Below are 14671 nucleotides of genomic sequence, written 5' to 3' on the forward strand. Positions count from 1 at the left end.
GCACTGGTCCCTCATGTTCCGGATAAGTGTGGCCTCGCCTGTCCCTGTCATTAGTGTTGATGGCGATGCGCGGCGAGAAACGTACTGCACTGGGGAGGAGCGGGCTGATTGGACTGAGAGCCAGAGGTCGAAGTGACGGGTTGGGAGCCGATCGCTAGACGAGGTCAGCGTAGGCATCGACACAGAAGCGAGTACGAACGTCCAAATAACACGACCACATCATGCTTGAGTTGACCTACAGCAACTGTAAACCCACATCGCCGCTGCTTCCTAAAATTGATATTCCCGATTGCTCGTTCCACCATTTCGTCGGTTTAAATATCGGGCACGTCCAAGGCCGTCACAAGCTACCACAGAGCCACGCTTGTCAGAGAGGCTTTGGGAGTACGCGCACTAGGGCGTTACCTCGTAGATTTCGGTTTGCGCGTCGCATGATTCAGAGAGCCCGACTCTCCGTTCGGCGGCGTCGACGAAGGGCCTGAGTTGATCGGTTGCAGAGGCTCTGACGAAATCATGACCAATGTAGACGTTTGTGGCCCCATCTCTGCGCAGTGTGTGCACTCGATGCCATTCCGACATGGCGCCGACGAGGGGGCAGTCTGGGTGGTCAAAGTTGGAAGGGACAGGGAGTCGAGGACCGAGGATTCGACGCAGTCACGCTCACGTGCACGACGCGACTCAGTCCCTCGGACGCGTCCCGACCCTCCTAAGTCCAGTCACAATGTAAGTACTTACCTCGAGCAAAGAAACGATGCCCAGGAAGGGGGAGGACTAGAGACAGGATCCCGCCGAGGTTCTGAAAGGAGCATCGCAGAATGAAGGGACGACACTCCCTTCAACTCCGGCGACGACCGTTCAGTCGAAACCTACCACCCTGACTCAGAGGCGAAAGACCACGACAGAAGGGGCCGTGCGATGCGTCCCAGTGTCCAGCGTCATGTATATCCGTCGGCAAATCAGAGCCCGACTCTCAAAATCCGTGTCATAACCTGCAGCCGACATGCATAGCCGTATGATAGTGTGCTCGTGAACATCGCCGTCACCGTGTCGTACAAACCGTCCGCACCCGCGCCGGTCCACCCACCGCCATCACCACAACCACGCGCAGCGCTCAGTCCCAGTCACTCCGCCAACTCGTCCTCCTCGTCCCCGCCGCCCGCCACCCCGACGAGGTCCTTCTCCACCATGCCGACGACCATCTCCATCGCCGCACGCGACATGCGTTTCGGCATCGCGCCCGGGCGGAGGAGCGGGTGGTGCGCGGGGTCGAGCCCGCCCTCCTCCCCGTCCTCCGTATCAGCGTCGGACGCCTCTGCGTCCTCCACGCTCTCCGCGCCCTCCCCGTCCGAATCGGACTCGCTCGTCGCGGAGCCGTCGTCCGACTCCGACGCTACAAAGTCTTCATCATCCTCGTCCTCCTCGTCTTCGTCCCCCGCAGCCACCGCACCCGTACTCGTACTCGGGCCCGCCTGGCCGGAGCCGGAGGGACGCGGCGGGGCGTCGCGCCGCCCGAACAGGTGTCGGTGCCTCCGGACCCACCGCGCGATGCCCTCCTGCTCCTTCCCGTCCACCATCGCGAAGTCGACCTCCACCACCCTGTCCTCCTCGTCCCCCTCCCCGTCCGTGCGCTCGACCCGCCGCACAACGACGGTGCACGTGCGCCCCGTCGCGCTGATCGTGCGCACGCCCTCGACCGCCTCCTCGCCGTCGTCGCCGTCCGCCGGGGCGACGTCGTGGAGGGCGAAGAACTCGGCAGGGCGGCCGTCCCAGAGCACGCCCTCGCTCAGGAACCAGAGCGTGCCCGGCTTCGCACCGCGGTACGCCTCCACGCCCGCCACGCCCTCGCCCGCCGCGCTCCGGAACACGTCCGTGCTCGGCTCGATCGGCGGCGTGTGGAAGTGGCTGAGGAACGCGCGGAGGGCAGGCTCGGCCGGCTCGCCCTTGCGCGCCGCCACCGTGCGCGCGCTCCCGTCCTCCGCGTACGTCGACGTGCTCAGCGCCGCCGCCGGGACCGCGTCCACGCCGAATGCGACGGACGGCGCCTGCTCGCCCGCACGCTCGCGGCCCCGCGCCTCTGCGCCGGCCTTGCCGGGCGCGACGGGGACGTCCGAGGGCATGAAGAGGACCGTCCAGTGGGGGCGCGCCTTCCCGCGCGTGGGGAGGAGGAACGCGCGGCGGAGCGCGGCGAGTGGGATGGGCGGGGCCTCGGGCGTGCGGGCGTCGAGGGGCCCGGAGGTGAGGCGGAGGGAGTGTCTGTGGACGGTGATGTCGGCCTTTTTGCGGATGGGGGAGGAGAGGGAGAGCGCGTGGAGGGTGAGGACGGGTGGGTCGTCTGCGTCTGCGTTTGCGGCCGGCGTGGTTGACGAGGATGATACGGCGGTCGACGGGCTGCTGTCTGTCTTGGCGCGCTTGGAGGAGGAAGAGGCGGCGGCGGCAGCGGACGGGGCGGGTCCGGGGGACGCGTCGTCACGGGTGCGTTTGAGGTTGGCGGGCGGGACGGGCTGCGGGTGGCTCTTGCGGAGCTGGACGATGCGCCAGGCGGCCTCGTGTTGCGCGGTGTCCCAGGCGGCGCGGACGTCGTGGGCGGCGGTGGGTGGGCAGGGGGCGTCGAGGACGAAGCGCAGAAGGGCGTCGACGGCGTTGAGGGTCTCGTGGGGAAGGGCGAGGAGGTGCCTGCGGAGGGCGTACGGGGTGAACGGGACGACGGTGTGGAAGTACTCGGTGGCGGAGTCGGGCATGGCGGGCGGGATGTGTGTGTGGGACAGACTGGGGGGTGCATTAGCGTGCGTGAGGGACGGGCGCAGTCAGCAGAGCACGCCGGGGTGGGTCTAGACCACGGTTGGTCGCCGCGTCGAAAAGTGGACACAGAAATCATACCTGCACGCACGCGAGCAGCGCAGACGGTACGGGCAGTCGTGGGGCGTGGAGCCGTCGCGCCAGGTCTCGCGAGGACGGACATATCGCAAGACGGCAGGCGGCGCCAGCAGGCCGAGGAAGGTGGGGACTCACTGTTACAGCGCGTGGGCACGCGACCGCTCTGTTTTTCTCGCGCGGCGGAAATGGGCGGCGCGGGGCTATGGTACACGGCGGGTGGAGGGCGAGGATGGAGGACGAGGAGAAGGAGGCGAGTCGAATGCGGACACGCGTTCTCGCCCGCCGTCGCCGCGCGTCTGTGGCGACTCTCACGTGCCTCTCCCGCCCCCTCGGCCCGCCCCGCCCGCCGCCCCGGCCATCGTATGCTTGAGTCAACGACCCGAGAGGAGAGCTCTCCTACACCCGTCTCCCTCTTGAGCTCGTTAGCGTCATGTCGTCTAAGCGGCAGCCCAAATTTGCCTGCCTCACTCGATCGAGAGGGCTGTACCCGCGCGGCTTGCATTCACTTGGCGCACTTGTCACTCAGGGCCATGTATGACCTGCCAGTGGTGTTAACGACGGCACTACTACCTCGCCGTATTATTCTCTGACTGTATTATGTTGCGGGCAAGGTTCTGAGCGTCATTCATTCTCTGGCTCTCCCTCGGAACGACCGTCATGACGGCTATCATTGTGAGAACAAGCTAAACGGCGTTCGACGAGCGCGAGTATCCCGGGCGCGGACGATGCCCGAAGGCAATCGTGTGAGGTATGTACACGAAAACTCTGTCTATATACCCCCTCCCCTTATCACTCTCGGCGAGGTACTATCGCGGCCGAGCTTGCGAGCTCGTTTCTGACCGTATGCTCCAACAATCATTTCGTTGCATCCGTCTGGAGGTGCATCCTAACATCAGTTACTTAGTGGGGGCGGACGCGTCCCCGTCGTGTCGCGTCGTGCACGTGATCGTGACCGCGTTGAATCCGCGGCCCCCTGTCAATCGCCATGTCGAACTACCATCGAGTGCACATCTATCGCAGAGATGATGCCACAAACGTCTACATTGGCTTTCACTTCATTGAAGCCTCTGCAACGATCAAGTGTGGCTCTTTCTCCAACCCGCCGCCGCAATAGCCAGGCTTCATGATCCTTCTCCCGATGTATCATGGGTCGTCAAATTTTATGAGGTAATACCTGGGGCCTGTACCCCCAAAGCATCGCTGACAAGCCTGTTTTTATGTTAGCTTGCGAAGCCCTTGGACGTGCCCGAACGTTGTACCACACTAATGGCAGAACGAGCGCTCGAGAATATCGACCTGGACAAGCAGTGGCGACAATGGGGTGACAACGCTGTAGGTCAACTCGAGCATGATGTGGTCGTGCTATTTAGCCGTTTGCAATCGCCTTTGTGTCGATGCCTGCGCTAACCTCGAGCTCTGAGGAAGCTGACCGAGCGCGCTCTCAGCGCAATGCGTCCATCCCTTCCCGACGCAGTACGTCTTTCGTCATGCATTGTCGCCGTCGCTAACAGCAATGACAGCGGAAGCCGTCAACAACCTGAGGAAGAGCTGCAAAAGCCCCTCCGCTGGCGCCAAGAACAGCGCTCTTTTCGAAACACAGGCAAGCAACCGTGACGAGGCCGTGCACAACGGACGCCCCCTGTCCCTCGGTGGGACTGACCTTTTTCTCTACCATCGCGTGTTCCATGACTTCCAGCTGAAGCTCCGTCGCCCGCTCCAGTCTGCCAACCTCACTCTCGACGACTTCAAGGCCGCCACGGTGTTCATCGAGCGCAGTACCCGATTCTATCCCACAAAGACAGATCGTCATTATGACATTGGGCCACCCTTAGAAGCGTTCCTCGGTGAAAACGCCTTGACCGAGCTCGGCCGTTATAGTGCAACGGTGTCACACTCGCCTGATGGTAGTCAGACTGCTGTTTGTGGCTTGTATAAACCCTTAGATCCGGGCTACCGCACGATGCTGAAGCTCATCTCCGAGGTCAGGAATGGGATTGGTCTCGGAGACTGTTGCCCTACTGAACAGGCCGAGAAAGCCTACCAGCTAACCTGTATCGATTCAACGGTGCGTCTTACACGCTGCTCGGTGTTCCGTCATGACTGCTGAATGCCCTCTCTAGCTCGACGACCTGCGGCACTGTTCATGCATGCCCGCCTTCATCCTCGCCATCGCCGGACCTCACGTCTCCGTTTCCGGCGCCATCTTCGTCAACGGGGTCGCTATCTCACAGCGCATCACGCCCTTCACGAGCCTCGTCCCGCCTCTCGCGTCTCTTTCTACCACACCGGGCTTCGAGGCCAACGAGATGGGATTTGTGACTGCGGGCACCCAGCATGTGGCGGAGATCGCGCTTCTGTTGAAGAGCCTGCGGGAATGCCTGGACGGCCTGGGCACGTACTACCGCGACATGCGGCGCCCCACCCGTCCCGACGAGCTGTCTCCCGCGCCGTGCTTCCCGTCGTACGAGGCGAACGACGGTGTCACTCTTCACCGGGACGGGCAAGCAGGGCCGCCTGCATCGTCTCGACCCCTTCCTGATGCGCGCGCTAAAAACGAAAGGACGGTCAAGTTGAGATATCTCTCTCGAATCCCGGAACGCAGGATGAGCTTCGTCGCGGAGGCAAATGGCGGTGGGGAAACCGGTACTCGATGTGTCGTCAAGTTCGTGCACCGATCCGGCAAGGAGGCGCACGAATTCATGTACGAGCGTGGGGTGGCCGCGCGGCTGATGCACTGCCAAAGGGAAGCTTCGGTCGGCGACCTGTTCGTGGTCATCACAGAATATATTGACGAAACCAAGGACGCGAAAGCGTCGCAAGACGGTATCACGAAGCTGCGGGATGCACTCGAGGGACTACACGAAGCACAATTCGTCTTCGGTGATCTTCGCCGCGTGAATATGCTGGTCGACTCGACCGGGCAGCCGCGGCTGATTGACTTCGACTGGAGCGGACCTGACGGCCAGATGCGCTATCCTCACGATTTGAATACAACTGATGTTGCCTGGCCGGAAGGGGCGCGGCCTTGGGGTTCATAACGAAGGAGCACGACATGGTCATGCTGGAGAGACTGGTGTTGGAGCTTGGGAGTTGAGGTCACAACGAGTAGCTTTAGTGATGTACGAGCGCGCAGCTTTCAAATGTATATATATCGTTAGGTTTTGGAGTGCGTCGAATGCTGCACGGAACGATCAATGGACTGCCAGCCAGACGCGAAGGAGGAGGAGGAGGAGGAGGAGGAGGAGGAGGAGGGACGGGTACATTCAGCCACCGGAGCGCCACAGACGCGTCGCGCGCAGACACGCACCAACCTCCACCTCGACCCGCTCGCGCCATCATGTCCAACGCCCTCCCAGCCATCGGCGCGCACTGCGCACTCTCGTCCTGCAATCTCAACGACTTTCTCCCCATCCGCTGTGCTTGCGATCGCCTGTTCTGCAGAGACCACGTCGCCCCAGACCGCCATGGCTGCCCAGTCGCGGCTGAGCGTATGGCGTCCGTTGGTGAGGCGCGAACGACGCTCGCACGCGAAAAGTGTGCCAAAGATGGGTGCGGGAGGCCGAGCTTGGACAGTGCAGTGCGCGACGAAGAGGGACGAGGGCAGGAGAGCAGGACACCAGCGGTGTGTGGGAGATGCGGCAGGTGTTTCTGCGCGTAGTGTGTATCGTCCCCAGCGAATCACTGCTCCTACTTACTCACATTGCCTTCTCAAAGCCACAGAGACCCATCGTCGCACTCGTGCAGCCCTATAACACCCAATCCACCGCCAAAGAACCAGGCCGCACGCGATCTCCTCGTAAAGAACTTCCCTACCACTTCTTCTTCCGCGTCGAAGCCTGCTGCACGCGCAAAGAAACCAGTGAACAAGCAGAATGCTCTCATGCAGATGCGCCGTCGTGCCCAACCCGCGGACCCGAAGGACGACAGGCCGAGCGTGAACGTGCCCGTTGGCGAGCGACTGCATGTCGAGGTCGAGGTCGAGGTCGAGGAAGGTCTTCGAAATACAGGCAGTGCCGCCGGGACGCAAAATGTGTATTGGTTCAGGAAGGTAAGTGCGGGAGACCTGTGGCCGCAGGTGCTTCAGCCTGAGTGCGCTTTGCTATGCAGCGCTAGTGGTGCTAATCGTGTGGTGCAGAACATCGGTGCAGGCCGGGCAGTAGACATGCTCGCAAGGAGGATGTCTATTAGCACGGCTGATGTGAGTGGGCTGGTCTTTGCGTATGCTTGGGTCGTCGTTGACGAGGCACCCCTAGCCGCTTCAGCTAGTCAAGGTCACGGGCGAGGATATCTCCCCTCTGCGAAACGACGCGCCCCTCGCTGGCCAGGTCGAGGACGCAAGCGTCCTCCGTCTGGCAAGGCGCGTTTAGGGAGGCTAACGAGCTTCAACTTCGAGTCTCAGTGTGCGTACTGCAGGATTCGGATGAGCCTCATTCGCTGCCACAGACAGTAGTCCTCGACATCGCTGAGGGAGGAAAGCGGAGCCCCGTGGTCTGTATGATAGAAGAGGAGCCCGTGTCACCGGAGCAACATACCGTCGTCGACTTCGATGTGTGTACTGATGGGGAAGTCAATTATGCTTATCATACCGAGACAAGGGTTTGGTATGCCACGGCGTGGTGCTGGGTAACTTACCGGGTTCGAACGCAGGGCGCCGATTATGAAGGACCTGTGCAGCCATATATGCACGAATAGGAAGCGTCTGGTTATGCATAACTCGGAGGCTTTTATGACCTGCTTCCGCTGACGGTGATCTCTACAAACTGCATCCCTACGCGCCTTCAATCCTCGTCTTTCGATGACCCCTGTAATGACCATGAAGCCTGTTCCTGTAAGAGTTCTTACTCGAATCAACCTTACCCAGCTTCGAACAGGTGTACGGGATCAACAGCCATTGATACCAGTCTAGTATAAGCATCACGAACGAAGACAAAATACACTACCTCCAGGCCTCCGCATGCTCTAATAAACTTCAAGCTTCAAGTTCAAGCCTCAGCCTCCAACTCCCTGATAAGCTTCACGACCCTCTCCAGTCTCGGGCGCACCTCGAACGGGAACGGCAGCACATGGCTGCACCGCAATAACCTTCAGCACCCTCGCCGACGCGCAGTTTTCGATGGACACGTACCTGATCATACCGGACGCAAACTTCGGTTCCACGTCCATCTCCTCACCCGTCGTGGGGTCACGCGCCTTGGTGACGTCGAACGCGGCGACGATGCGCGCCGCAGCGAGCCAGACGGTGGAGTCGCCGAACGCCTGGCCCGGACACGATCTGTGTGCGAACAGTTAGCTCAGTCAGCCGGCTAGACATGATGGGGGTGGAACTGGAGACGCACCGTCGACCGAAGCCGAACGCGAACTCGCGAGGGTCTTGCTCGGGAGTGGCGGAGAGGAAGCGGTCGGGCCTGAAATCGGCAGACTGTGAGTAACATTCGGGGTCGCGGGTGATTGCCCTGCAATAAACGGCTTCGTGAATGATGGTCAATGTTGACAGAGGGAGCGTACCAGATGTTCGGCATGATCACCGAGCCTGCTGGGATTGTGTACGAACGGTATGTGTCGTCCTCCGTGACCTGACGCGGGATTACTAGTGTCGGCAGCGTCGCGAGAGCACGGAGTGAGCCGACTGCAGTAAGGTAAGGAAGGACGGTGACGTACCGAGCGGAACTGGCGGATTCCATCTGTAATTGACACGTAATCGGTGTCGCCCAGCAGACTAGGAGAGACGGAACGGGACGCACCGATAGACCTCCTTCAGCAACGCATCGAGATATGGCAGCGCCTGGCGGTCCTCGAACTCGGGAAGCCGCTCCGTGCCGATGACGCTGTCGATCTCAGCCTGTGCTCTCTTGAGCGCCTCGGGGTGCAGGACGATGGCGAGGAGGAAGGACGCGAGGACGGTTGCGGTCTAGAGCGTCCGTTAGAATCAGTGTGTAGGTGTGCCGTTATCTGAGGCACGTTAAGAGTGGCGCCTACAGTATCCGTTCCCGCTGGGTATCCAAGGGCTGGTGAGAGGATGAACAAGATGGAGGAAAACTGGAGAAGCATACCTCCATACACAATGTTCGCAGCGCCCTTCACATCAGCTCTGTCGTACTCAGACATCTGCCCATCCTTGGCATACTCATCAAGGAGCGACGTGAGGAAACACGGCCGCGCGGTTCCTTTGGCCTACATAAGATTCAAGGCGAGGCTTCCATTATACACTGCGAACGGAGTGCGGCAAGTACACGCACAATGGAGGCTTGCACACGCTCGTACGGCACGTCGATCATCACGCGTACGAGCTCGCGGACCTCGGCTACCTTCGCCAGGAAACCTGCACCGGGCATCCACGCTGGCAGGTACGTCACTGAGTACGCACAGGCACGAGCAAGCAGTCAGCACGGAGGCGATGAGTGGGATAGCCACGAAGAGCAGCCAGAAGGGGGAGGGCTAGGAGAGCGATATACCAGGCTACTCACGGAATGGGAAGAAGTCCACGAGGGACGCGACGGAGGTAGCGGCTTGCAGTGTCCCTCCGAGCGCACGTTCGGATAAGACGACAAACTCGTCGTCGAGCGACGCGACACTGTGGCCGTAGGCAATCTCCATCATCATCGCACCAACATACCTATAAGGGCGGCACGATCGATGTCGGAGCGAAGCGAGCGTTGTTCGTAGGCAATGGTCAGAGATCGTGCATCCCAGCAATTACGTGAAGGCGGACTTACCTCCTGACTCCTGCAAGGACGTCCTTGCCTGTTTCGCGATTTGCCTTGTCCTTGTTGCTCTGCCATGCGTCAAGTAACCCTGCAAGTAGTCTGACAGATTCACGGCGCTGAAGTGGGATGTAGGACTCGAGCGCAGAGGCAGCTTGGAAGGTGGTCTGGAACCAACGGCGCTGGCGACGCCATTGGTCTCCATAAGGCAGAATGGTAATGTTATTCGTCATGCCAATCCTGAAGCGAGGACGGAGGTATGAGAACAGACGGGGCCTATATTCACGCATAAGACGTACAGTTCAGATATGAGGACGCTCCGTGGTCTGTCGGAATACTTGGAGCCGCGTTTGTCGAGCAGCTCTTGCATGGCTTTGGCTGAGTTGAGGACTACCGCAGGCTTACTGAAGATCTGCAGATATACCACATCGCCTACCACCAAACAGCTTCATGCGGAAACGGTCGAACGTAGGAGTATGGACATACCATAGATCTTCTTCCAATCAAGGAAAGTGTGCTGTTGGTATCCGAACGGAAGACGGTGCACGCTGCCTATGATAGGGAGACGAGACGGGCCCGGCGGAAGAGAGACATCTCGCCTGACCGCCAGAACCTGTAGATGAGGAAGGACAGCAGGGCCAGGAGCAGCGGTACGACGACACCCATTTTCAGCGAGCAGAACTCGGGGAGAACAAGGCCGGCGACTCAAAGTCCGGACTTTATGAATGGTTTGGACTGGGCATATGTTTACGTAGGAGACAATACAGAGGTCTCACATAGGAGACCGGCGCCCCGAGCCGGGCGTGTTTCAATTGATGAGACGCAATATAGCACTCCCCGTGCGCGGCGAGAAGAGCGCATCGTATGAGTGTGGCTCTACGGTCTGTCGCGGCTCCGATCGCGACAGACCTGTAGGATCCCTCAGGGCCTGTAGGGCCATGTACCGCGCGCGCTAGTCTCCGTTGCAGACCATACAAGCCGGCGAGCGTCTTGTATGAGGTGAGGGCCGTAGGAGACGATCGCTCAGACGCCCAAACCACGGTCCGCACAACAATTGAGCACGCCCACTGGCGCCTCGCAGCCGGATGAGCTGGACAGGAGGCTCTGAATATGACATCGGAGGGAAGTGTCTCACAGACAGCTACAGTCCAAGCGGAAGGACCAGCCGCGCAAATCGACACTAAGCCTGGGAGAAGATCTAGAGTCAATGGATCGACGGCTCGTTGGCGGCATCCACCCGGCTATCCTAAGCTCCACAATTTATCCTAAGCTCCACAATCAAGAATCCTACGCAATGGTTATGCCTCGAACCAACAGTCGGAACGAGCAGGGAGTAATCCTCCCTCGAAAGGGATCAATGCTCTCGCTCGGCGAGAACAATGCCAGGTCCGAGCGGTATCGCGGCGAACGAATGTTCGCTCTGACTTGGGCAACGGAGCGGGACAGATGGACGGCGAGTACGAGAGCGTCAGGGAGGTGGATTGACACGTTGCACAGACACAAGAATCGCGGATCGCCAGGCTTCAAGGTACCCCGAACGAATGTGATAACTCGGACCAGGTGGGACGCGAGTACGGGAGCGAAATCACTGGCATCGGTGCATATGCGTATACGGCAAGGATGAGCCTCGAGCTTGGCGCGTACCGGAGGGTACGGAGGGAACTTGGATCGGCGGGGTACAAGGCGGCGCTAGCAAGCTTTGCCTGGAACATCAACGGGCATGCACAGGGAATGGGGACGCACCAGACGCGGTGAAACGGGGACGAACATGGAAGAGAAGACGAATGTCCACTGCGGGGATACGTTCCGCGTGCTGAAGTGGAAAACACCATCTGCGAACATGATCAGACAGACGGTTGGATGAAGAAGTCCGAGCACGACGCACGGACTGTTCACGAGGAAGCCAAACGCCAGAAATGGCTTGCAGAGTATGTCGCAAATGAGCGCGCGCGACTCCAACGGTGAGGGTCATTCACAGCGGGGTCGTGCTCACCTGTGTTGCGCTCGCGATGATCGTAATGAGCGTCCCCGTCGCGCTGTTGCTTGGCGGGTTCTGCTCGGTATGCCTGTATTGGCCGCGCACGTCCTGGTAGTACTCGCTCGGGGTGCTGCCCTGGTCGTGTTCATCTTGAATGTACTCGTTCTCGCCCGGGCCCGGAGATCGTACACAGCAAGCACCTGCTTGCCTGGCGCATCGGCGCACTGCTTCTCGGCGGGTTTGTTCATCCCGGGTTCATCAGGCTGGGAATGTGTTTGCTCTGTCGGCGGGGTCGTCTTCGCATGGGGCGACGAGACTGGAGCGACTCACCCGATATGGTGGCCTCAGTGTTGGCCGCGTCCTCTACTCCTCCCTGCGCCCGACCCATCTCGCAGCTGCCGCACGAGCATAGAATGTCGACACATCGCCGGAGCCCATCGTGACCGTCCAACGTGTTGTCTTGACGCGAACGTGCTGACATGTTTGCATGCCGTCTGCGCCACATCGATTCGAACGGCCGATTTTGACGTCGGGGCTGCGGTGTGTCTCCGAAGTTGAGGGCAGTTGCTTGGGACTAGCGAGAATCTGTAGCACACAATATGGATATCCTTATTTGATCCGGAGATTACGGACACAATGTAAGCAATATGGAGCAGCAATGACAGCAATATGAGAACAGTGATCAACATAGCAGGCGAGATTGCAGAGCGACTCAGAACTTGGCACTCCGAATAGTACAGAGCTATGGCAACCATGGCAGAACACTTCTACATGTCCGGCCAGTCGTCAGGGTCTACAACAGATATGCCCACATGAATATAACAGCCTATTGACTCGAAATTGAGTACTCACGGCTGAGGAGATGGATCATCTCAATCAACCACAATGGGTAGCTTGACAGGGATTCGCGCAATCGTATCTATGACACGCACACATGGCAACATATTAACATTAGATGAGACTGAGTGTCCAGGAACTGACTCACTTCGCGGTTCCGAGCACGCCGCAAACTCTGCGAATATGGGTGGAATCGCGGGGACGATGTTGTGTACAACGACTGTGCTTTCGGCATACTAAGCGGGTTGTGCAACGGGCGTCGTCGTCGTTTTGCAGGGCGAATGTCGTACTTCTGCAGGTGTCTTATACTCGCGCAGGTATAGCACAGTGTTGCTTACGACGCTGCTATACCTGCACGAGTACGAGGCTGCATCTTGTTGGTTCTCAGCGCCGTGATCGATATCCGTGCCTGCGTGGATAATTACATGTATCCGTGTCACACGTAAAATCATAACACTGGTTGCTTGCCTAGCGGGCGCGATCGCTCGCGGAAGAGAACGCCGCGGGCTTCTCCGGGAACACATGCCTGAGTTCGACGCAACGGAGTTCGTCAATATGGGCAAGTCATGCGACAAATGGTACGAATTTACCTGTAGCATGCAGGTAACGCCGGATCAACTGAATTAACGAGGAATTTGTCAGCGCAATTCGGGCTCAAGCCATGAGCCACGAGAATGGCTGACCTAACTTTAGGTAGTTTGAGGGATGGTGGCACCATACCTGTCATGTATGATGTAAAAGTAGACACCGAGTCTCTCGGCTTACCACTGTGGTTGTCAATGAGGCCCTGCCTCCAGCACGTGCTCGCCTGGGGTGCTGGCATGCCTACCATGAGGCAAAACATCTTTTAGGAGCTTCGAATACTGTACTTACATCACTGTTTGCGAGGTCTTCGTTCGCGCTTGAAGCAGCAATTCACTGCGGTCGCGGGCTCTCGCTAAGAGTAATCTGGTATTAGAAGAATTTGAGTCCGCCTCTCACTGCCACATTGAAGCCTAAGACCAATCGCACACACCGTATGCGCGATGCCATTTGAGAACGACAGATTGGATCAGGATCGCCAACACTATTGAATCGCGTAGTCGAGGCTGCCGTTACATGTTATCAGTGTAAGGAAGGCTCGACGCTCCAAGTAATTGTATTGACGAGTTGCGGCGTCTTGGGACGGCCTGCGGACAAGTCAATGCAAACGTGCTTTCCTGCCATCTGTGCTGCATCGAGGTGCGGGTGCTTGCCGGAAAACCTGTGAATGACGCCTTCGAAGTCAGCGGTGGCCGTTTGAACACGAGAGGGCGGTGATTAGAGCGGCGGGACAAGGAGAAATGCGGCAAGAGGGCAGCAACGTGTACCTCTTCTCTAGTTCGCATCGCTTGACGTAGAGACCGGCGGGACAGGGATGCATTATTGTTACGTACCTTTGTCCGTGGAGCTTTTCTGCTCGGCCTTTTGACTCATTACATGTACGTTCTTCTTTCCTCTCGCGTATCCTCACCTCCTCGCCCTCTCCTCGCCCTCTCCTCGGCTGTCCGTAGCCGTCACTTCACGGCAGACCTGTCATACACGACCGCGTGTCGTACAAGCGGATCTTTCCTCAGGCTGCCGGTGCGAGCCGGAGTGGAGGAGTAGACGGCGAGAAGGAAGGCGAGGTTACGGACGAGAAACCGAGAATTGAGGCCGCCGACTCTCAGACCATACAGCGGTAGTAGAAACGTAGGCGCGACTGACACAGAGCTGGTGAAGCTCACTTGCGGTGCGTCATCGTGATTGAGCGGTCGCCGACAGTATCATCGACTCGGGATTGATGGAGCATTTATCCGTATGATTAAACACTTGACTCAGGGTCGAGCTGTTTACCACGAGGGGATAAGGGTGCACGATTACATCGTCGAAATGCGGAGAAGCGACGTCACCAGTATTCCGTCCCACTCAGATGCAGCGATCAGCAAAGGCGGGTGCTTACATTTTGCTCCAGAGTCAGAACACCCCGCCGAGCGCATCACGGCAGTTGAGCAGTGGATATGTAGACCGGGACTGGGGTATGCAATGGCCATGAGCATGTTAGAGACAATACGGACAATAACTCGTACCGGTGTTCCCGCGAGTGAATGAATAGATCACCATAGCGACTGGTGACATACCGCTGACGTGCTCCTCAGTCTGCTCGAGGGCGATATTCATGTAACTGTTGAGGTACGAGAGCATGCCTAATAGTCTGGAGGTAAGTGCACGCGGGGCGACGGTCGAACGGAAGACGCGACGTACCATGGTACTTAGCCGACGC

At 59.0% G+C, this 14671-nt stretch overlaps 4 protein-coding genes across 4 annotated transcripts; 2 read left to right on the forward strand and 2 right to left on the reverse strand.

Annotated features, from left to right (window-relative positions):
- Nucleotides 1-884: 884 nt before the first annotated feature.
- Nucleotides 885-3143, reverse strand: B0H18DRAFT_1018313 (uncharacterized protein). The gene is made up of 2 exons (XM_048029365.1): nt 3010-3143; nt 885-2766 (listed from the first exon to the last, which is right to left on the reverse strand). Exon 2 carries the CDS (start codon nt 2736-2738, stop codon nt 1122-1124), a length of 1617 nt encoding a protein of 538 aa, XP_047891353.1. The 5' UTR covers nt 2739-2766; nt 3010-3143; the 3' UTR covers nt 885-1121.
- A 997-nt stretch (nt 3144-4140) lies between these two features.
- B0H18DRAFT_1212655 (uncharacterized protein) lies at nt 4141-5996 on the forward strand (the record flags this gene model as incomplete). Its single annotated transcript, XM_048036487.1, has 4 exons — nt 4141-4206; nt 4320-4347; nt 4395-4939; nt 4995-5996. 4 exons carry the CDS (start codon nt 4141-4143, stop codon nt 5910-5912), a joined length of 1557 nt encoding a protein of 518 aa, XP_047891354.1. The 3' UTR covers nt 5913-5996.
- A 171-nt stretch (nt 5997-6167) lies between these two features.
- B0H18DRAFT_519072 (uncharacterized protein) lies at nt 6168-7640 on the forward strand. Its single transcript, XM_048038414.1, has 4 exons — nt 6168-6531; nt 6589-6922; nt 7010-7072; nt 7128-7640. Exons 1-4 carry the CDS (start codon nt 6212-6214, stop codon nt 7239-7241), a joined length of 831 nt encoding a protein of 276 aa, XP_047891355.1. The 5' UTR covers nt 6168-6211; the 3' UTR covers nt 7242-7640.
- A 47-nt stretch (nt 7641-7687) lies between these two features.
- Nucleotides 7688-10297, reverse strand: B0H18DRAFT_1018321 (cytochrome P450). Its single transcript, XM_048029366.1, has 13 exons — nt 10207-10297; nt 10062-10174; nt 9875-10007; nt 9588-9815; nt 9339-9487; nt 9111-9226; nt 8935-9045; nt 8616-8782; nt 8533-8555; nt 8380-8461; nt 8211-8327; nt 8000-8146; nt 7688-7941 (listed from the first exon to the last, which is right to left on the reverse strand). Exons 1-13 carry the CDS (start codon nt 10239-10241, stop codon nt 7857-7859), a joined length of 1506 nt encoding a protein of 501 aa, XP_047891356.1. The 5' UTR covers nt 10242-10297; the 3' UTR covers nt 7688-7856.
- Between the last annotated feature and the right edge of the window lie 4374 nt (nt 10298-14671).

This window comes from Fomitopsis serialis (assembly GCF_022376445.1).
Source record: "Fomitopsis serialis strain Sig1Antser10 chromosome Unknown B0H18scaffold_54, whole genome shotgun sequence".
Classification (NCBI taxonomy): Eukaryota; Fungi; Basidiomycota; class Agaricomycetes; order Polyporales; family Fomitopsidaceae; genus Fomitopsis; species Fomitopsis serialis.

Bases quoted from the DNA above. Each gene is read 5' to 3' on its own strand.
- B0H18DRAFT_1018313 (XM_048029365.1), bottom strand. From the start codon at position 2,738: ATGCCCGACTCCGCCACCGAGTACTTCCACACCGTCGTCCCGTTCACC.
- B0H18DRAFT_519072 (XM_048038414.1), top strand. From the start codon at position 6,212: ATGTCCAACGCCCTCCCAGCCATCGGCGCGCACTGCGCACTCTCGTCC. The intron at 6,532-6,588 runs GTGTGTATCGTC...GCCTTCTCAAAG, and splicing joins GGCAGGTGTTTCTGCGCGTA to CCACAGAGACCCATCGTCGC. The intron at 7,073-7,127 runs GTGAGTGGGCTG...AGGCACCCCTAG, and splicing joins TGTCTATTAGCACGGCTGAT to CCGCTTCAGCTAGTCAAGGT.
- B0H18DRAFT_1018321 (XM_048029366.1), bottom strand. From the start codon at position 10,241: ATGGGTGTCGTCGTACCGCTGCTCCTGGCCCTGCT. The intron at 8,783-8,934 runs GTGTATGGAGGT...CGGACGCTCTAG, and splicing joins TGAAGGGCGCTGCGAACATT to ACCGCAACCGTCCTCGCGTC. The intron at 7,942-7,999 runs GTACGTGTCCAT...ATTGCGGTGCAG, and splicing joins TTTGCGTCCGGTATGATCAG to CCATGTGCTGCCGTTCCCGT.